A 24,176-nucleotide genomic window follows, 5' to 3' on the forward strand; every position below is an offset into this window, starting at 1 on the left:
ACGTGATAGTAGTAATGGCTTCCTCTGTGTTGTCAGCACCATTCCGTAAACATGTTTACGTAACAAGATGTGACCGATCTGATTCCATGGCATGGTGAACGTCATCTGTGACATCAGTGTATATGATCTATATATTAACAATAATTGTGTACGCAGTTATGCATTAAAAACTGGAATGTATTCATTTAAGAAGGACTGTAATGAAAGATGATGAACATTTAAAGCAGACAATGGCAAGAGCGGGAACATAGACGAGAGTAGTATTTCGACCATGAACAAGTACATAATGCCACTCGATGATGGTTGGATGAATATGCAATATTTAACTTGCAGTTATTTATTTGGAATCAGAACCCGGAATGATTCGTCATCTCATTCTGCAGCAGCAGGTGTGAGTGAGTCAATGAAAGGTAGTACCGGCGACCAATGAAAAGAGGAAATACCATGGATATACTATAGGTTAACGATGAAAAGCATTACAAAATATTAAATATCCCCTATCCAGCTGCTTCCTCGTATAAACTAGCCACAAAAGAAACTGTGAACATATAAATAAATTTATGTAGGACCAACGTGTACAGAAACACAGTCATTAGTGAATTGAACTGAACACCTATGGCTAAGCTTCTGCTACTTCTTTGGATTGTCAATGGTTTTTACATGGGCACGTGCAACACGATAAGCTGCGTGGAGCACATGAATGTAAAAAACTGTCATCGATTTGTTAAGCTTAATTGTTTGACGTTCGACAAAAAGTAAAAGGCTTTTGAACGGCATATATATCACGCCACGCCTAACTGCACAACGTCATGAGGATATTGGGATGATCCGCGGGGAAATGTCTCAACGTCAGGTGGTCGCGCATTTCCAATGACACGGAAACACCATTTCAACCATGGTGCGACCTGTCAGAACAATAATAAGTTGCCGATCGCCTAGGTCCAGGACGTCCGCGTTCACAACGCCAAGAAGGATGGATAAATGGTAAGTAAATAAAACTGGTCATTTGTATAACGCCCTTTCCAAGAAGGATTGCTCAAGAGCGCTGATCACTAGTCGGCTTTTGCAAAGCATGCGTTTTGAGCTTTTGCTTGAAAGAACTGAGCGTGGTACAGTTCCTGATGTCCAGAGGGAGTTCCACAGAACTGGCCCTGCTTTCTCAAAGGCTGTCTCACCAGATGTTTTGGTTGTTTTTAGAACATCGAGCTGCATAAGACCCATCTCCGGCACAGGTTACTGTCTGCAATGGCCACTGCTCAAACACAGTCAGGAACCGCTAACGTCGTTACCGGATACGAGGGAGGAGTGCAGAGAAAGGGACAGCCAGGTGTGCGAGAAAGGATGGAGACGGCACAGCACAGGTTAATGAATCAATAACTGTGTCGGCACTTGTGCACGTGCTGCTCTAACACCTGGCTGTCCCTTTCTCTGCACTCCTCCCTCGTAACAAATAGTGAACTGTGTCAAAATTTTAATGATAGTTTGTTAAACAAATCTTTTAATTTTAGGACATAAATTCTGCAAACAAATCACAGAGTTGGTCTGACGTTTTGATTATGATCAGCGTTTCATTGATATTATATGTTTATTAGTTTTCGAGTTGCAATTCATCGGTCCGCTTCTGAGCCAAACGGACTATAATAGTTTAGCATACTACATCAACGGAAAAATCCCTCACATGTATATAACATAGGGAATACTCAGGGGGATGCTGCTGGAGGAGAATAACAAATTGATACCATCTGACTTAATTCTCCGTGGGTAAGGTAATAGATGCATCCCACAGTTGGCGGTATTGTCGACTACTAAAGTTAATACAGCGTTGCTGTAATTGAAATTGACGATCCATGTTCTGTGTCTGGGTCATGTGTGATCCGGTCACACATTGGCCACTGTGTCAGCCAGCACCACGGATCACAGATCGCAGCAGACCACAGATCACAGAGCTATGCACAGTCAGGAATCACCACCAATAATACCATTATAGTGTTTTTGTTGCATTATACATTCCATTCTCATCTGCGTAAATCCCAAAAGGCGAAATGCCGCATTAGCATATTCAGGATATCTCAGATATGATATATGTGACATAATTACAAAAATGAATATTTTCCTTTTCAATACATAAATCTATATTATTCAAACTTCAGAAGCGCTCCCCTGTGACCAAGTGCATCAAGTGGTGTGTTATGAAATTGGATGCACATATATTTAAAACCATCTGATGAGTCGAATATACTGTTTTCAATTCGAGCATTTTGAAACATACAGCGACGTCCTTTATTTGTGTCCAGATTCGATTATGGTTGGTTTATATTCGAGGTATTCGAGAATCCTTATGATTCTATTTTTGTCAACAGGGCAGTCGTTCTCGTTGGCTTCACGGAAGTGGTAAGCGTCAAGACATGTAACCTGTTCTTCCCACATTAAACATGTATGCTCTGAAATGCTGTTCACATCGGGGAGGTAACCATCTCACCTCACTGACTCTGTTATCTGTTTCATTGTCGGATCCAAGCGTAACACTCACGAATATACGTGGGTCAAATAATGTATGTCCAGTCACAACTCACCATTTGTTCGACATACACAATGTACTTCGACCAAAGAAACATAAGGGAAAAGAACATAGGATAAATTGAAGTAAACTAAAACTTTCCTGTACATGTTTGGACAAGGATGACTTACACACGCCAACCAGCCTGTCATACAAACAAACTGTGGACATCTGTTGAAATAGCCAATGGCAATACTGCGTAAAGACATGTTTAATGGCAAGGTTGTTGCCATGTTCCCCAAAAGCCAGCTAACAATATATCACCTCGGATTAGTCAGATCAACCGTCAACACCAGAGTATCACACCACAGACTAAACTGAAACCAAAACAATATCATGAAATAAGATGTATGGTATAAAACAACAACAAACACCAAACCCCTTCAAACAGAAAGAGGGGCGGTGGGTAGCCCAGTGGTAAAGCGTTCGTATGTCACGCCGAGAACCCTGGTTCGATTCCCCATATGGGTACAATGAGTGAAACTCATTTCTGGTGTCCACCGCCATGATATTGCTTGAATATTGCTAAGAGCGGCGTAACACTAAACTCACTCACTTACTCACTCACTCAACGAACATTGGACATCGCGTGATCCACTTCATCTGACCAGCGCCTGACACCGTTGTGTCAGGCTCCGAGTAAATGTATGGATGGTTGCCAGGGTTTCAGGGTAACTAAAAATGAGACGAGCAGCTAGTGATCGATCGATGGAAGTATATTAGATCAGGCAGAGACCATATACCGATATGGTCTCTGGATCAGGGTATCGTTTTTGTTTTAGCTTTACGTTTGAAGTGTTTCGGCGACGGTTTCCAGCCAAGTAACGTTTTGATAACGTTTTGGTCAAATCCACAAATGCCACCAGAAGAATGCTTGATTGTGTTAATTCGCTAACCCATTGTTGAATGTTTCCGGTTACAAACACAGTCTGTACATATAGGGTTATTCTTCGAGAGACGATAAACACAGCAACGCAACCACTTGATGGTACATTGACATAAACATATTACACAGACCAACATCCGTCTCTCTGGACAGTGTGTTGCAATATACAACAATGTGAGGAAAAGGGTCCTACTTCTCAGAGGACACATGCAAATATAAATATATACACTGAAACCTTCCATTTGGAACATTCTTACACATGAGAACGCTTCGGTCAGGCGTTTTGGGTGTGCGGAATCCTGCCCATGCTGCCAAATGAAAACAAAAGTTCAAATGATGACACATGTCGTTTTGTTAGAAAACCCCATAAAATTATTAAACCCTCTGAGGTACCATTGGCGGCGGAAGATTAACAATAGCGCGCTGGTCTGTTCCAAAACTTGAAGCTTTTTACTATGTAGTATGTCCAACATCAAACATATGCCGTTCCCATGTGACAGGGCAGAGCGGAGAGGCCTTTATCAGATGGGCACCGTTCATCTATGCCACCTGGGATACCTGCATCAGACTACACAGTCCGCTCCTAGAAGCCGAGTATGTTTGTAGCATGTGCTTGAAATATCATAAAAAAGGTATTCACATTTCACAACTGATAGACAGGTTTCTGAAATACGTATTCACATTTCACAACTGAGAGACAGGTTTCTGGAACAGGTATTCACATGTCACAACTTAGAGACAGGTTTCTGAAATAGGTATTCACACAGAATAACTGTTCGACACATATCTGACATAGTCGTTTATAAAGGAACCTGACACAGCTATTCACTCCAGTTCGGTCTATCATTTACGGGCTGCCTTGGTGTAGCTGTAATCCTGCAGACTACAACATACATCCACGCAAGGGGTATAAAACATGGTGCAGAATCCAGTCTACACAATATCTGTCCATGGTTCCCAGTGGCCTACATCTGGAGAGCAATACATTAACAAGTGCATCTACGGTAACCTTTCATAAGTCACACTGATGGACGAGTTGCCTTCTTCTTCTTGAAGATGACAGATGGCAGAGCGCGAGAAATGTGTTTAGTTTGTCAGATCCGGGCTCTAATTGCTTCAGATGGACCAGGTGCCAACTTGTCAGTCCCTTTGTCTTAAACTGATACAATAATCTTGTAACATATCTACTCAATGTTATGTAGTAGAGGATTCAAGACAGCTCGGTATGATCACTGTTCCCAGACCTTCCACAGACAATCATTCCATATGGTTTGACACGTTTATCTTAGAATCTGATATCGAGAGGTTATCACCTGTTGTTGGAAATAAACATTCCGTTTTAGGAAATTACAGTGTGTTTAGTTGAAAACTATAGCGTGTCTAGGTTTTTATTCCAAATACATTATTTACCATTCAAGAACAAACTCGGGTAAAATACCCTTATTATTATATGATGTTTATTTGAACTTCTGGAATCGAAACACCTATTCAGTTCCTACATATTGCTGCAATGTGCGAATGACACAAGCCGTTTTGTGTTGGCGGATTAATGTATTGATTAGTTATTAATTAGCTGTACTGTGATAACAGTCAAAATGTACTATGCAAAGACGTTGGGGATTCGCCTTTTGGTGAAACTACAAGAACTTAGTGAAATGTTTGGCAATGAAATTACGTGATTTATGAGGCAAAAACGTAACCAATGAAATGAAAACCCAAGCTCATACACTCCTTAAAAAGGCCTCTGGCAGCAAGTGCCAGTGGAGGAGCTATGCAAGATTTGTAAGGTTGTAAGCAGATGCATATTGGTTTTTTAGGAACTATAGGTCTAAAGACACTTTATTGAACGTAACGGACGTAAGTGTATTGATCATGCGACGTCTGAAGTTTGCTGGGCGTTCACCTTCCATTGGTATGTTGCAAGTGGCTACACATCAGAATATTGTTGATCAAACGCTGCGTATTTCTCAATCTGCCATCAGCAGACTGTAACCCGAGACCAACAATCACATAACGTCGACGACTGACGCCGCTTTGGACGCCCATGGGCAACAAATTGCCAGTCGGACAAGGTAGCAGTTGCAACAGCCAACTGATAAAGAGTGCATCCCAGACTGTGGCATTTGCGTTCATGACGTCCACGTGTCACCCCACAACTTACTGCACGCCATTCTAATCAGAATGGTGGAGGGAACGAAGGTGCTTGGATAAAATACGTTATCATGTTTTGTGTCGGGTCGATGTTTACTCTTGACATCCATGGCTGAATGACCTTGGAAACGTCAGAATGGGCGTTTTAGGGACATTAACGTTGTACATTATGAGTTTTTAGGGTGGGTCCACAATGACATGGGGTGTTATCACAATGTCCAGTCGAACCGCGCCCGATATTGTCAGTGGAAGAATCAAAGGTCAATACTAGTGTTACTATGGAAACAACATCATCAACAACTTGTGCAGCCATTTCATAACGTTTAGGCTTGTCGAACGAGGCGACTAACGGGATCGGTTGGTCAAACTCGCTGGCTTGGTTGACACATGTTAACAATTGCGCTGATCGATGCTCATGCTGTTGATCACTGGATTGTCTGGTCCAGACTCGATTATTTACAGACCGCCGCCATATAGCTGGAATATTGCTGAGTGCGGCGTAAAACTAAACTCACTCACTCATAACGTTTAGGGGAACGTTTCATCTTTTCTCATTGTGCCAGGGTTATGACACAATTCCTCCAACAGCAAAATATTCATGCCATACTATGGCCTCTCCCCTACATAACTAAGCTGGGGCTGACGTATACGTCACAATCTTAGTGAGTGAGTTTAGTTTTACGCCGCTTTTAGCAATATTCGAGCAATACCACGGCGGGAGACACCAGAAATGGGCTTCACACATTGTACCATGTGGGGAATCGAACCCTGGTCTTCGGCGTGACGAGCGAAAGCTTTAACCACAAGGCAAGCCCACCGCCCCACTCGTAGTGAACTCAGTACTACTGTTAGTAAGTAGAACACCATGACCCAAGATTACATTGGTCGACTCATCAGAGTAATCCCTCGTAGACTTCGTTCATGTCTGCCCAACGGAAGTGGTTGTACCTGCTATGAGATTTGTGGCTGCAAAATGCAAATTTCGAAATTGACCTCTGATATCTTTCACGACTTACCTCCCCATCATCTTATCTCATCCATCATTAGTGAGTGGCATGGGTCTACGCCGCTTTTAGCACTATTCCAGCAATATCATGGCGGGGGATACCAGAAATGGGCTTCACACTTTGTACCCATGTGGGGAGTCAAACCCAGGTCTCCGGCGTGACAATCCATCATAAGAAACCACTAGATCTGATCGCCTACACCCTATCAGATCTCATCAGTAAGATTTGCCAGATCAGAAGAGATGCATCGAAGATTCCGAGCTTCCCTTGCTTTGTTGGAATAAAACTACGATAAACTACCATTTTGGCATTGATTTCTTCTTGTGATGGATTGGCACATTTTATGGCCGCTTCGCGTTATCAAGGCTGCTGAGTTGTAAACATATCAAAAGGTTACTTTCCGTTTTAAGACTGTTCGTTGAGGTAGTTATTTTTTCACTTCCAGACTTGACATGTATGTACAACAGATTAAATAGTCGAACATAGTCGTGACATTTGTGTAAACTGAAACTATGGTTTCATATGGTGATATGCATATAATGTGATGATTTAAAGGCACATCTGACGGGTTTATTAAGGGGAGACTACTGTCTGAGCCTTACCACTTTTCAGGACCAGAACATGTACACAGTCACGTCCGACAGATATCAAATCGGAACGGAGTACATGACATCGTTTGTCCCGTTTGCGTGCCTTGTTGAAATCACCATGTTCCACTATGAATGTTTCATTTTATGCACTCCAAGTCTCGCTTTCAAACCGGAAGTGCGGAAGTGAGCAAACGGTCAATTACAAACAACCAGAACGCCGAATACTGCAGAAAATATTCACCAATACGGTGTTTTAATCACGCTATGAACGAGTGTGCCCAGTTACAGAGAAATACACGGTACGATTACAAACATATCAAAATATATCATTATGCAAAACATTTTGGCGTTATCGTGTAAATTATGTTTATACTGGAGACAATCACAAATGTGCACATTGTGTATAGAACATATCCATTGATATAATCGAGTAGAATAATACGTTTCTGTTCCATGGTCACTGGAAGAGTTTGGATAAGTATCGACGCCCAATACGACGTCACATATAACATTGTTTCATTATGTGTGACAACATAAAGTTGTGCTTTACTGTTGTAGACTAATGCATTTGGATTCGAACCCAGGACACACTGTTCAAACGCTGGCTGTCTCATCAGTGCTAGACGATATAAATGTCTTGTTTCTCCCTCCTGTCGCGAATATCATCAATGTGTTACACTAATGGGAATTGTGTTTCAACAGCTTGTATTCTATAAACATCATTTATTAACTCTCTCTCATACATTGGACCAACACAAGCATGGAGGCAGGGTTATTCGAAGATAAATAAATAGAGCGAATTTACCCGTCACCTCAACTACGGACAGCAGAGACTGTCATTTCATTGATCACATTAACCGCTTCCACTTGTATTTCCTCAAGGCGGATCCACATGGGGGTGGTACATTAAGGGGGTGCGCAAAGACCTTTTTTCGGACACCTCTTATACATGTTAACTGTGTCCTCTATTTCGGCCAGGTCTCCCATATGTCTGTGTATCACGTGCACATACCCCACTTTTACAGGCTATTAAAGATGCGATTCTAACTGTGCGTTTCCGTGTCTCACAGTGCGATTCTAACAGCACATGTCCACTTCCTACTCGCCATCTGGACGCGATGCAAAAGGTAGGTGGCCTTCTTTTACACTGTAACGATATGATTAAGGAGTCACGTGTTTATTTCTCAACCCTGACATGCCTAATTATTCGCTGTTTGGATGCGAATCTGACAGCACATGTCCATTTCTTATTCGCCACTACGTTTCAGTCACTGCGTGGCCGTATCTGTTTTTGTCCTGATACTTACACATCACGTTCATCGCTATACTGCGATCCTTACACTGCCGTTACACATCACGTTCACCGCTATACTGCGATCCTTACACTGCCGTTACACATCACGTTCACCGCTATACTGCGATCCTTACACTGCCGTTACACATCACGTTCACCGCTATACTGCGATCCTTACACTGCCGTTACACATCACGTTCACCGCTATACTGCGATCCTTACACTGCCGTTACACATCACGTTCACCGCTATACTGCGATCCTTACACTGCCGTTACACATCACGTTCATCGCTATATTGCGATCCTCACACTACCGTTACACATCACGTTCACCGCTATTCTTAGGTTCTCACACTGCCGTTATACATCACATTCGCTGTTATACTGCGGTTCTCACTCCACCCTTCTACATCTTATCAGCCGTTGTATTGCGATTCTTACAGCGATTGTCCGTCCGCACCCCACTCGCCACTACGATGCGATTCTCACAGTGCGCGTCGGTTTCTCTTTGGGCTTCTCGAAGTCGTAGAGCACATACAGCGGTGTGTAGTACAAGTCCCCCTGCGTATACTCGTCGTCGTCGTCGTCCCTCACGTAACGCTGGCCGAAGAAGTACTCCGAGAGCATGGGTGTGGCTGAAACATGACGTCATATTATCGGTAAAAACTTTAGATGTAAGGTAAGTACGACTGTATGTACGCGCTCTCTCTCGCCTCCCCTACCCAAATGTCATTGTCTGTGGGGTAGTTCTAGTCCGGACTAATGCCAGGCTTTATAGTGATAACACACTGAGATATGATACTGCTGTTTACATCCCAATTGGCCGGGATTGGTATATAGTAGGCACCCTCATTGCAAATTCCATGTACCTTAAATAAGTATGGTAGCACATCTACACTTGATTCCATGTACCTAAAATAAATTATTCCATGTACCTTAAATAAGTATGGTAGCACATCTACACTTGATTCCATGTACCTTAAATAAGTATGGTAGCACATCTACACTTGATTCCATGTACCATGGTAGCACATCTACACTTGATTCCATGTACCTTAAATAAGTATGGTAGCACATCTACACTTGATTCCATGTACCTTAAATAAGTATGGTAGCACATCTACACTTGATTCCATGTACCTTAAATAAGTATGGTAGCACATCTACACTTGATTCCATGTACCTTAAATAAGTATGCTAGCACATCTACACTTGATTCCATGTACCTTAAATAAGTATGGTAACACATCTACACTTGATTTCACAGAACGTTCCCATTTAGGTATTCGAAAAGGTTCCTAAACATGCCATATCACTAAACAATTTAGAGACACATGGAATATAGAGACAATGGTAATTAATTGTTGCTGGTTGTTCGTGTTTTACAATGCATTCAGAGGAATGTTTAAACGGAATGTCATGAATGTATGACTCAATGGAATCAATCCTACATGGAGCAGTTTCAATGCAGCGTAAAGTAGAGCATCATTAAAAGAACATTAGTTTTCCCCTCGAGTCTCTTTGAGAGTAAAATGTGCTGAAGAACATTAAGTAATCAAATATCTCACGCATCCACATGTTATCTCCTTGTGCATCGGCAGACGCTCCTTGGGGATGCGGACCATTTGACAGTCGTGCATCTGCAGCATGAGGGTACAGCTGGTTAACCTGCTGCCCTTGAGGATGCGGGTATGGACGACTTTGTCCATAGCCATGGCCTGGAACCGGAGGTGGTCCATAGTTATAACCTTGACCTTGACCATAACCTTGAACACTGTTTTGATCCTGGCCAAATCCTTGAGCCTGTGACTGTCCATAGCCATGGCCTGGAACCGGAGGTGGTCCATAGTTATAACCTTGACCATAACCTTGAACACTGTTTTGATCCTGGCCAAATCCTTGAGCCTGTGACTGTCCATAGCCATGGCCGGGAACCGGAGGTGGTCCATAGTTATAACCTTGACCTTGACCATAACCTTGAACATTGTTTTGATCCTGGCCAAATCCTTGAGCCTGTGACTGTCCATAATTTTGGCCTTGGAACTGACCATGGTGACTGAGCTTATTGTGTGCTGAACTTGGAGGGAAGCTGTAGCCAGGCTGCCCGTAGCTGAAGGCGATGCCAGGAGTACTGGGTTGACTTACGGAATACCCAGGGGAGGAAGGACTCTGACTGGGTTGGCCGTAGGTATTCGTCAGCACGGAGTTGGTCCAGCCTATGTTATTGTTGGGGCATGATGGTGGTGGCTGTGGAGGTCTGTCCACTGGTGGAGCGATCTGATTGTTTCTTATGTAGTTTTGGACGGCTGAACGGACTGGGATTGTTCCAATGAGGATCTCTATTGGAATCGACAGGTCAAACGCCGGTCCCACGGGGTCTACGCGTAACTGCAAAAATAGAGTCAAAAGTACAGTACAGTGCACTGAATACATGGTGTAGCAGGTTCTTATGCAGGCGGCACTACCCTTGTGAAAGTATATGAAAGAGACAAAACCCTTTCCATAATAATGGGACTGAAATATCTGCTGAAACTATTGGACCATTCAGGCTATTTCATGAGCACGTGTTTATGAATCACGGTTAAATTCTGATGGTACCAAGATTTCTCGTAGATGAGCGTATCGGCTACCCTGCCGTAACGGTTGCATACGCCAAAATCACGAGCATAGGTCAATCGATTGTTCATCTGAAAAACTTACGTAACGTACGGAACAACTCGAAATAGGAAATTGCATTGGATGTCATTGTTGCGGAGGAAATATCCTCCACGTGTCTGCTAAATAACTTTTACAAAACATCGCTGATAACGTGAATGTTGTAACTTTGATCTTTGACAAAGGTCACGCGACGCTCATTTCAATCTTCGCAGAATACTGTGGAGGAACACTATCGGGATGCAAAGGTAGCAGCTCTGCACTGATTAGTGCGCGGCCTTAAACCACTTGGCCTCGTTTGCTGCTACCAGCACTGCACATGTATACCTGTCTTACCTCAATGATGTACTTGATGTCGATGATGCTGCAACCGAGGAGGAAGGATGGCGGCAATGGGGGGATGATCAGCTTCTCGCCGTCCCATATGTCTGTGTCCCCACAGGAGATTGGTCCCCGCTTCAGTTTCCCCACCTGCTGGGTGATTGCCCGGCTTTTGGTGGTAGAGTGGAATACCGTTGTCTGAGAAAGGATTACACGTAATGAACATGAGTGTTGGTTGTGATTAAAACGACACATCATTGCAAACATATACGTGTTTTAAACAAGAGCGGTTACCTGTGTTATCTCGGACTGGTGTTGCGGTTTAGAATATATTGATTCGTGTCGTCAAATTTCTTGGTAATCAACCACCAACCAGTCTACATGTAATCATATTGTGCGGAACAAAGGCGTCTTAAGCACTGAGGTCACCAGTGCCCTATAGTTGTCAGTTTTCGTTACAGTCGACTGTTATGGGTGTGCGTGTAGATGGAGTGGATGGAGATGTTTGGGCTGAGGTGTTACCTATTGTGACCTATTGTGGTCTGTTGGGTCGACCGTCGGAACGTTGCTTTTATAAATAGTTTCAGCCACTGGCGATATTATTTACTGGTAGCGATAACTGGTTGGACTATGACGTTGAATAACCTCTAGTTACTCAGTGGTACATATCATAAAACGGAGCTAGCCTTCAAGGTCTGCAAATCGGTGGAGACTAGTCTCCTACTAGAGTGATGATGAAGACAGGGTATCGCGATGTTACACTGAAGAATAAGAAATTCACCAACCCGGTCTATATATATACTATAGCTTCTAAATAGAGAGCTAAAGATTTTGGAATAACGACACCAAGAATCAGCTCACCATCTTCAGTTCCACCGACGAGCCTCCCATCTTCCTGGAGGACATGTTGTTGACCTCCCCCGTGATCACAATGGCCTCTCCGGGCACAAAGCCCTTCTGTTGGACGCTGAGAACGGCGCTGACAGGCCCCGACCGGCAACACAGGCAGCACAGTCGCTTATTCTTCTTGACTGAAGGGGATGCTGAAAGAAAATGACCAGAAGGAGTCAAGATCCTTGAACACCAGATAAGGCTACAAACGCAAAACGTGGCTCTGGCACCCTTCGGTCGGATGTATTGCCAGTACAAAAATGTATATTTTGTTTCCAGCGTCACACCAAAAGGACATTGTTCCCCATGCTTGAAATTACATTAGCGAGGAAAGTTCAGTGTGTGCCCAGTTAGGTTTGTTGGTACTCTTAGTAGGAAAAGAATAGACAGTGTTAGTCCCTCACCTGTTTTGTTTTTAATATTAACAATACAGGTTTTGAAGCCTTCCTACTTGCAAAAACTGGCATATTTTATGCAACATACGATATGGAATTACTTTTGTAACTCTAGTTATTTTGGTTACCATCTTATTGATGTAATTGAAACAATGAACTTTAACAGAAATGATATATTTTCTTCCCAGCTTAGTTTTACGCCGCTTTTAGCAATATTCCAGCAATACTCCCGAAATGGGATTCACATACTCAGATGAAGGAAGTTAAGTTCAGTGTTTGGTGACAATTAACTGGATCTAAAGTCACACGTGACATAAACACTTCGGCTCACGGCGCCAGTGAGATAACTCTCAACATTGACAGTACCGCTGAAAATGTAAGCCTCGTTTTGGGAACAAACATGGCAGGTAAGTGGCCAAACCATACATTGGTAGATAAGGACAGAGCTGCAAGAAGTAATGTTAGTAGTCCTTGATACATAAGGAGCATTGGTTGGTTTTATAGTTTTAGGGCGATCCTATTTTATAAGGAGCATTTTAACTGTGAAGAGTTGAGTCCCTTTTCACGCCAGCATTATCTGATCGTAGGATGAGATCACAGCGGACTCGCCACGTTTGTGATCCTTGAAGCTTTGGAGATCATTTACTATCGGCTTACCACACCTTCCCGGACAGCCTGAAATCACTAATGTAGTCTGTCTCACAGTCCCTGAACCACATTATTTTCCCTACTGCCAAGCCCATTGCTAAAGACCAAAATGAAGCAAGTCTAGATTTCCTCAGGTTCAGAATCTCACATCTCACCGGGGGTCCTTTTCAATATAAATGGGATTATTTGTTATCAGAATTATATACATTCAGAGACTAAGCGTTAGTCTGTCACTAATAGTGCATATCCCCTTGAACGCGGTACGTCAGTGCTAAGATGACAATACGGCACCCTGCTATGTGAATGCAAATAGTTGGAAACTAGTGACTCAATTTCATCAGGTAATCTTCATTAATCTTTGTGCGATGATACCATGCACGTGAGAGGAGAGTCCACCATATTGCAAGTGAATATTCATCACGAATAAACGCAAGACGCGTGCACCCTTTAAAAATAGAAAACAACAGGTGCATACGACGTAATACGAATTTAGGTGAGAAAGCATATACCTTACTCCTGTTTAAGGTGGAGCTGAGAAACTTTACTTATATCTAAATCAATTTTACGTGTCGAGAAGAGCCTGAAATAGACCATATAACGAATTTATCAGAACCACGACAAAAAGCGTAGCGGAGTGATAAATCAGGGGCACCTGCCGTGCCAACAATTTATTTTACAGTGTTAGCTCGCTAACGAGCAACTTGGGATCGTTTTGGCACATTCCGCCGTCAAGTTCCGATCTGTCCAGCAGAGCAGCAATTAGCTGCAGGAAGACGTTGGGTAAATGTGAACTTGATGCTGCGAACGTAGAAGAAACAAGTCGAGTAGATGATGACTTGGTGTTTATAAGATATGGACTTAAAGCACTTATTTGAAGAGTTTTTACCAAGCAAATTCAGTCTCCTGTGGGGTTAACATGTGTTGAGTAATTTTCCAAGCGCCTCGTTCATGAACGATGAGCACTGAAGTCCGAAGACACATGCTCCATCTTAAGGTAAAAATAACAAAGCTAGCGTTGATTCAAAAACGACGTCCCTTTGGGCAAGCCGAAATATATTCAGTCTAGCATCACTTTGGTCTGTGTATGTGAACATACATGTATGACGACAGTTGAGTTGGGCATTACGTCACATCGGCATTATTCCAGCCATCTAGTGACGAGAACAAGTCTGCATTAGTAAACATCGTAAGTACAGAGTCAAAATGAGTTTTATTTCAAAAACATATATTCATTACATTGTCATTTAAAAGAAAGAAAAAGTCATAGCACTTAATTTAGTCACATTACACGGTTACAATTTATGATACAGATCAACTTCCTTCAGGTAGTTCACTATCAGATGAGCGCTCACGCGGGAGAACAGAAATTTCAGGTTTGTTGCATCATAATGTGAGTCCCTTGCAGACGATAAGTCCACACAGTCAATCAGAATATGCTTGATGGTGAAAACCTCATCGCAAGAGACACACATGGGGGGTCCATCCCCATCCGTTTTCAGCAGATAGTCATGAGTAAACCGACTGTGGCCAATACGACATCGTCGTAAAATTACCTCATCACGTCTTGACTGACAACCCAAGTAGGTATAACCAATTCGGTGTGTGCGTGTGAACATATATGACAGATGTGTGTGTATGTGAATATATGGGACGAGTGTGTGTGTATGTGAACATATATAAAGGTACATGTGAATATAATCGACGAGTGTGTGTGCATGTGAACACATATGTCGGATGTGTGTGTATGTGAACGAGTGGGTGTGTATGTGAACATATATGACGGATGTGTGTGTTTGTGAATATATGGGACGGGTGTGTGTGTATGTGAACATATATAACGGATATGTGTGTATGTGAATATATGGGACGAGTGGGTGTGTATGTGATCATATATACCGGATGTGTGTGTATGTGAATATATGGGACGAGTGGGTGTGTATGTGAACATATATAACGGATATGTGTGTATGTGAATATAATCGACGAGTGTGTGTGCATGTGAACACATATGTCGGATGTGTGTATGTGAATATATGGGACGAGTGGGTGTGTATGTGAACACATATGACGGATGTGTGTGTTTGTGAATATATGGGACGGGTGTGTGTGTATGTGAACATATATAAAGGATGTGTGTGTACATGTGAATATAATCGACGAGTGTGTGTGCATGTGAACACATATGTCGGATGTGTGTGTATGTGAATATATGGGACGAGTGGGTGTGTATGTGAACATATATGACGGATGTGTGTGTTTGTGAATATATGGGACGTGTGTGTGTGCATGTGAACATATATAACGGATATGTGTGTATGTGAATATATGGGACGAGTGGGTGTGTATGTGAATATATGGGACGAGTGGGTGTGTATGTGAACATATGAAACGGATGTGTGTGTATGTGAACATATGGGACGAGGACGAGAGAGTGTGTGTATGTGAGATATATGGAGAGAGAGAGAGAGAGAGAGAGTGAGAGAGAGAGAGAGAGAGAGAGAGAGAGAGAGAGAGAGAGTGTGTGTGTGTGTGTGTGTGTGTGTGAACATATATGCAAAGAAGAGAGTTTGGCGACGAGTTATGTGGTCGTCTAAATGCTCGAATCCTATCCTAGAATCAAGGCCAGTTACTTGAAATCCCAGATTAAGCACGACTGTCACTCTGAAATTTTGTGAGCCCAACACCGTACTCCTGGTACACGTCTAGGACCTGCTTAACTCTGGTGAAGTTTTATTCATCACATACGAGACGCACTCACATTCCATTAATCCGCTCGATGCCGTCATCATAATATTGGCCCGGAGAAATATGTTTAGAAAAACGTGTATTGTGTAGTAGTGTTTCTTTGTACACAGGCAGTCTTCCTCAACAGGAAGATACAACATGAAGGCTATGCTAGGTGTCAGCGCAGAGTAGGGACATACTTTGTACATGGAAATTCGCGCAATGTAGTATTGTGTTGAAAATATTTTGTTTATCATCGTGTTATGATTTAATTTCCAGTACATGTATACTTTATCACAGGTACACCTTCCGAATGAATCAGTGTTAAGCTTATAAAGGACGGGTACCTGAAAGGTTGGATGGTGACCACTTCCTTTGATTCACCGAGGACAGAGTAAGATGACTTCCTTTGATTCACCGAGGACAGACTAAGGTAGCTTCCTTTGATTCACCGAGGACAGACTAAGATAGCCTCCTTTGATTCACCGAGAACAGAATAAGATCACTTCGGTTGATTCACCGAGGTCACGATGCACGACTCACAAAAACATTCGCAATGACAACTCACAAAACTTCACCGAGGACAGGCTACCTATTCCAGAACAGGCGGAGTGCCTTCACTGCCTCAGTAAAGATAAGCAGAGTACCTTTAACACACCGGTGATCCCCACAGTGTATATATGCATCATACAGTATATAACCTTTCCTAACAGCTCCTTATCTATTCTCATTATCTTAAGCCTTGAAACTCTTTGTGTGATTGCATTCCATGTTGAGCTTTGTTTCTACACGATGCCAGACGATGTGTAGGTACAGGCGTACAGGTATGCGTGGTGTACGTAACTGTTGGAAAACATTAGGTGTAACTTCCAAGGTATAGATATTATTTTTAATATTTTTTTCGGTTTGCTCTTCTTTTGCAGTGGCAAAGTACAAAAGGAACATAATGTGTGATATAGTGCTGTGAATGCCAGGAATGGGCTCCAAGTAAACACCACAGAAATAGAGCAAACGCTAGAAATAAACTCGTCTGGCACTTTGAAAGTAAGTTACATAAATCTGGGTCTTAACAAGACCTGAGTAAAGCTCACAGTGAGTGATGAAGAGAAGATACATATCACTGTACACCTGGAGACTGATACAAACTGGAGAAAGGCAAGACTCGGACCCAGCTGAGATGTAGCCTGTCTCAAAGTCCCGGAACCATATTATGTCCCTTCAACCCAGTACTGCATGTAAGGGAAACTCTCTAAGCGAAGCAAGTCTAGATTTCCTTAGGTTCAGGCCTCCATCCCCTTCGGGCTCCTTTTCAGTTTGAATGGAGCTCTTGTTTTTGTTACATAGTTTACGAGACTAAGCGTTAGTCTAGATAAGATGAACCTCTGTGTTTACAACGGCCTTGTGTTCTTATTTTGCAAGTCAAAACATTGATTATACAACAGTCCTGTTGACTGGGTTCCGTCCTATTGCGCAATTTAGTACAATAACCAGTCCAGAATTTTGAGACCAATTTATTTAACTGGATACATAAATATTAATCAGTATTATTTGATACATCTAAGCACTTGCATTTTGCAACACTACGCTCCTTCTAATCCTTGCAAACACGTGGTGCAGCGTGCACTGTCGTACAGAGAGCTCTGACAAACGGTAACCTGTAAATCGTGGAAATCTCAAAACGAGGCTCTGCCGCTAGAAAAGTTTGGCGGTCTGGTACGGACTTGATATTATATCAATCACATTGTACGTTACAAAACTACACTGAATAAGCGCAGAAACACATAACAGGAGTAACCAGTGAGCCAGATGAATTATGAATCATTTTACGACCTCATCAAACAGGGGCAGTCTGTGACGTCATACTGCCTACACCTCGCCATAAAATATAGAAATACGATGTTATAAAAGAAAAAAAATTAAAATTCATTTGTAAATACCATTTTCTTATGAAACAAGGAATTGGAATTCAGTGTAACCATAGTTGTTTGTGATGTCTCACTTTTACGAGAAAATTCGGACTTTCATTGTCTGAATAGGTTAATGAGACTCATGTTTCGGTGAGAAAATACGGTAGCCGACAGCATGGGACAGACATTCTTCGACTCTCATGATGTGAAAACCCCTGAAAGTAATTTGAGAATATGTTCCCAAGTAATAATTGATTATGTCTCGATCTCTACAACTCTTAACTCGTAACCACCCATTTCTAAAACGCATGCAGATGTGGATGTACATTTCAGATACTGCTGACAATGGAAGATAAAAACGATTCTTTAGATTTCATGGTTGTGTGGTCAGCAACAATGTATATATGTTGTAGACTAACAATTAGTCTCTGAAATGAACATATTTACAGAAAATAGCTCATATTAAAAAAATATATATAATGAAAGGGAGCCCTGAGACTTTCTTCATTTTCAGAGACCATGAAGCTGTTGAACTCTAGACTTGCCACATTTCCTAAACTTGCGTGGGCTTCCTTTGATATATTTGCACAGGGTCTGTGTGACAGACTATATATGTTGTTACGAGGGAACATACAGGATCAACAATATAATGTAAATGGAGCACGGCTCTGGACAAACGGAAAACGGTTTAGTTCTTTTTTGGACAAAATAAATAAACTGTCAGATGAAAGGTTGGATTTGTGATCTATGATAGATGCCAAACAGAAAGTCTGTCAGTCCTAATCGATAACTCTCATCCATACACTTCAAACCTGTGTTTCTAAAACGGATTTCTGTAGTTACCGTCAGAGAGAAATGGTTGCCCAGGGATACATCAGGAAATTTATGATGTTGTCGTTCACTTCGATCATTGACATTCACCATGACCAGTAGTTAATGTGTTGACGTGTCATCTTGCCCCAGCTAGACAAAGAAGGTATGATCAAGACAATCACTACTAACGCTGGTACATCAGGGTAATTGTAACCCTATTGCCAGCTATTTAACATCAAAGATCTTTGACCACTTTGAAGTTAATGCATCAAAGCAACACCAGATGATGAGCGCACCTTGTGTGATGTTGAACAATTTTGTTTGTTTCGTAGAAATTGGTGATGATGGAAGCGTATCACACGCTTAGTGAAACGGAAGAGAAAAAACGACGAGGGTTTTGCTTAGAATTTTCTTTCCATATTATATATAACAATTTTCACCGCTATTGCCTGGTACGCCGAAGGGAATCTGCTTTGGCATATAATATAGACATTTATTACCCACCTGTTGAAGATATCACTGTTTAATAATTTTACAATGTTATTACACATTGTGTAATAACATCACGTGGTGCCGTACGTATGACGTAAAACTGGTTTACAGTTATGACGTCACAATGCTAATACCTCCGTCACAATAGAATTATACCTTGCTTGACTAGCGGAAAGCTGAGAGTCATCACACTCGTTGAATTCTCAGGAAAGAAGTACTTTGCTCGATATTATTTTGCTAATGTTGGGTGAGTAATAAATAAAATACTAAATTATGTCCCGTGTAATACCATATTTATGAAACGAGTGAATGGTTTGGTATCTGACGAGCGAAAGCGAGTTAGATACCAATACCATTCACCAGTTTCATAAATATGGTATTACACGGGACATCGTTTAGTATTCTCTATATTTATATCTGGTGTTAACGTTGCGTATTGCGTTCCTTTCAGAAGAAAAAGTAATGTTACGTATTTCAGCCCTGCAGCACGTATGGCCTCGTGGCAAAGTGGAATAGACCATGGTTCTGTGGTCACGATGTATAGGTTGAAGTTTTAAGTGTGAGTGAATGAGTGAGTGACTGAGTGAGTGAGCGAGTGAGTGAGTTTAGTTTTACGCCGCACTCAGCAATTTTCCAGCTACTTGACGGCGGTCTGTAAATAATCGAGTCTGGACCAGACAATCCAGTGATCAACAGCATTAGCATCAATGTACGCAACTGGGATACGATGGTATGTGTCAACCAAGTCAGCGAGCCTGACTACCCGATCCCGTTAGTCGCCTCTTACGACAAGCATGGGTTGCTGAAGTTCACACGACAAGCATGGGTTGCTGAAGATCACACGACAAGCATGGGTTGCTGAAGATCACACGACAAGCATGGGTTACTGAGTCAATTCTGACCCGGATCGTCACGGGTAGTTAAAGTGCTTAAACTTCGGGAGCTTGTTTTGTGATGTCAGGACATTTGTGAAGGTCACGTGATATTCGCTATTTATGTCCGTTTCTTCAACAGATCTTGATCCCATTGATGATATGATAATGCGATGCCTAAGGTCTACTTTGAGATATAAACGACATCTTAATATCCTTATTTCTACATTGCAATGAGATTTAATTGAAGTCCAAGGTACAAATATCGTTGCGGTAGGAAAATTCTACACACACGGAATGAGCAAATATGCTGCGATTTAAGTTTGATACTGAAGCCAAACTGCTCCTCATCATGCAATGTGATTGTTCATGGTTGTACGTATAGAATGTATCACTAGGAGTTGAATCCACGCCTCCTAAATCCAGCGTATTTATGACATGTGGAACGTTCAAACCGGCAAGGCAAGATTTAAGCAACCTGATTTAGATACAGAGCAAAACACACAGTCCTTCAACTTAGCGATGATAGCTGAAGATGGCGGGGATTATATATAGCAGCTGTCGCTATTAATGCTCAAAGGAGCTAACTCTGATATACATACGACTTTTAAAAGCGCCGGGGCGTTGGGGCAGCCTAATGGTTAAAGCGTTCGGTTGTCACGAAGGTTCCAGTTTAGATTCCTCCCCATGGGTTCATTTTGTGAAGTCCATTTGAGCCATTTCTGGTGTCCCCTGCTGTTATATAGCTGGGGTATTGCTAAAAGGGATATGAATCACTCATTCATCCTAAATGTGTAGTCTAGGGTTTTGCACTAAAAATACACTTCCTAATTCCCCAAGGTACATATACTATCCCAAAAAAGAAACGCATAGGCATTTTGTATTTATAAAAATCTATTAATTTCCTTTTGTGTTCAAACAATCGTCAAAATATGTAACAAAATTGTTCAGAACATGATTTTACACAATTGTGCAAGTCAAAAATCGATTTTACCTGAAAAATGTTGATTTTGATGAGATTTCTTACAAGGACTAAAAAGGGATCGCCACAACGCAACAGAAATCACCTTGAAGTTGAAATTCTGCACCAAAGAGCATACGCCATAATCCAGATTACTTTCGGAAATCGACATTCGTTTTGAAGAAGTTTCAAGGTCAAATCACTACGCCACGTCTTGACGCTGCGACACAGAACATCGCCATTGAAAGAATGCAAGCTGGAGATTATCAATCTTTTGTTGCCAGGCGTCTGAATGTTAGTCTTAGCACGATATCACGGCTTGCAGCTCGTTACAACCAAACAGGTAGAACAAATGACCATCCCCGTACAGGCAGACCTCGAGTCACCACTGTCGCCCAAGATCGGTACATCCGGGTACTACATTTACGTGATCGTACTGCCACGGGTGAGAACACAACAGCGAGGGTGCCTGGACTTCGGAGGATATCCGGTCAAACGGTACGGAACAGGTTGAAAGAGATTGGATTGAGAGCAAGGAGACTCGACGTCGGGACCGTGCTACGTCGTCGCCATCGCGCTCAAGGTCTCCGTCAACTAAAATTATCCACTTGGTTGTATAGACATGACCTTCTTCTAAACTGATGTAAAAATCTATGCACTAAAGTCTATTTGTGGACGAGTTATGCATGTTTGAAAATACAACATTTTCGCAACGGATTTCTGGCCTATGCATTTCTTTTTTGGGATGGTATATATAAGATGGTTGTAGCTGTTCCTACTAACAAGGCCTAACGTGACCTAACCGACAGTGTAACAATAACATAACCGTTATATGTAAGCATCACCACATAAATTGTTTTGTTCAAAGAACCTGGTGTAGTGGCTGACCAACTAATGCCCATATATTAAATGAGGGACAAATCTGTGAAAACCACATATCAGAGCTATCAACCTGTGACTTGTCTCAAACATGAACACATTCCATTTCTATGTTGTACTAAATTCCAAAGCTCAGCTCATCTCTAATATTAACGACAATCCCTAGTGTTATCATGGCAGGACGTTCTTAATATTCCCAGAGTGTATGTCACTACCGTGTGAATTCTCGAAACCTCCAAGAATTTGTGAGTGAGTGAGTTTAGTTTTACGCCTCTTTTAGCAATATTCCAGAAACATCACGGCAGGGGACACCGGAAATGGGCTTCACACATTGTACCCATGGGGGGATAGACCCCGGGTCTTCAGCGTGACGAGCGAACGCTTTAACCACTAGGCTACCCCACCACCCCTGGTGGCACACGACACACCTCAGGCTGAATTTCGTCAGTTGAACCATTCATAATGACGACTACATCAAATTGGTGGTGGTAGGTTGGAGGATGGGGAGGACATTTAGGCGAAAAGAGGGCATCCCCATGGGCACCAATTTATCGAAATGTCGACTCGGAATCAAAACTACGTCTAATCAAAAGTTGTGACGAACACGTTTGGCTACAGCTTCATGTATATCACTGATTTGATAACGCTCAGTAAGGTTTAAATAGGCATTCCCTTCCACTAGTTTACCCACCTGTACAAATAGAACAGCCCCGTGATACCGCCTCCGATAGGGTTTTACATTTGGATCAATACAGTGATTCACACATAAAAACTCTCCACAAAACCCTCATCACTCCCACCATCCCTTTACGTCGGGCAATAGTCCTGCAATTCCAGTCGACGTTTCCCATTTTTGAAGCACATTCTAACATATTCGTTCTACGAACATCTCATATCTCATGACAAAAGGAACGTCTGATGCAATTCCTCATACTAACTTGTAGGTCATGTTTTATGTTTTCACAGGTGAACAATTGCCTCTGTCTGTATTAATGAGGGGTGCCACGGGTGGGAACAATTGCCTCTGTCTGTATTAATGAGGGGTGCCACGGGTGGGAACAATTGCCTCTGTCTGTATTAATGAGGGGTGCCACGGGTGGGAACAATTGCCTCTGTCTGTATTAATGAGGGGTGCCACGGGTGGGAACAATTGCCTCTGTCTGTATTAATGAGGGGTGCCACGGGTGGGAACAATTGCCTCTGTCTGTATTAATGAGGGGTGCCACGGGTGGGAACAATTGCCTCTGTCTGTATTAATGAGGGGTGCCACGGGTGGGAACAATTGCCTCTGTCTGTATTAATGAGGGGTGCCACGGGTCCTTATTCTCTCATTTGTTTTCACTGTGGGAGATGTAAAATACAGTCACAGCCATAAAGAGGCACTGAAACATATCCAGATCCATCACTGTTCCTTGTAAATTGACCAGGGTATTTCAAGGGTGAACAATCTCTTGTAAGTTAAGTGTTTCCTCCCCAAGCTGTCGTCCCATAAGACCTCTCCGAACAACGAGAAAAATGTAATTCCCCAAAGAAACTAAATCATTTCTGTGCACTTACCAATAAAACGATCGCTATCTGTTGGCTTAATTGTGCCCAACATACAAGAAGGGAACGTTATCGGACGTACATGTTATTCTCATTGAGCTGGGGTTGAGTACCTAGAGGAACGCTGTTTGCTTCCAGGCAGTTTGTGGTTGCTATTTCCACAGCAGCTGTGACGGACATTAATGAACGAAGCAGCGGCCTAGTAACTCAGGTAGACTGGGGGCCTACCATTTAAATGTTCAGTCAGTCGACCTCAGTGTGTACTGGCGTTAAGATGTGAAGATAGTCATGGTACAGTATATATAGCAGTCCAGTGCAGCCATTGTACATAGCGGCAAAAATGTGTGTGTGAGAGAGAGAGAGAGAGAGAGAGAGAGAGAGAGAGAGAGAGAGAGAGAGAGAGAGAGAGAGAGAGAGAGAGAGAGAGAGAGAGAGAGAGAGAGAGAGAGAGAGAGAGAGAGAGAGAGAGAGAGAGAGAGAGAGAGAGAGAGAGCGCATGGGCATCTAAGCCCGTACCAACATCTGGGCCATAATCAGGAATCATAATCAGGAGCTTCGGCTGTATTAATGTGGTGTTAGTAATTACT

General features: G+C 42.4%; 1 protein-coding gene across 1 annotated transcript in view; it reads right to left on the minus strand.

The window, feature by feature from the left end:
* Positions 1-7,413: 7,413 nt before the first annotated feature.
* The window catches only part of LOC124255933 (arrestin domain-containing protein 3-like), a 49,835-nt gene continuing 33,072 nt past the window's right edge, over positions 7,414-24,176 (minus strand). Inside the window, exons 4-8 of the mRNA XM_046689880.1 lie at positions 12,324-12,505; positions 11,478-11,660; positions 10,355-10,874; positions 10,055-10,252; positions 7,414-9,121 (exon numbers count right to left, since the gene is read on the minus strand). Coding sequence (XP_046545836.1) covers positions 8,958-9,121; positions 10,055-10,252; positions 10,355-10,874; positions 11,478-11,660; positions 12,324-12,505 — 1,247 coding nt within the window. The 3' untranslated portion in view covers positions 7,414-8,957. The remainder of the gene's footprint in view (positions 9,122-10,054; positions 10,253-10,354; positions 10,875-11,477; positions 11,661-12,323; positions 12,506-24,176) is intronic.

Source organism: Haliotis rubra, unplaced genomic scaffold (genome assembly GCF_003918875.1).
Source record: "Haliotis rubra isolate DU_JTF1 unplaced genomic scaffold, ASM391887v1 Scf613, whole genome shotgun sequence".
Classification (NCBI taxonomy): Eukaryota; Metazoa; Mollusca; class Gastropoda; order Lepetellida; family Haliotidae; genus Haliotis; species Haliotis rubra.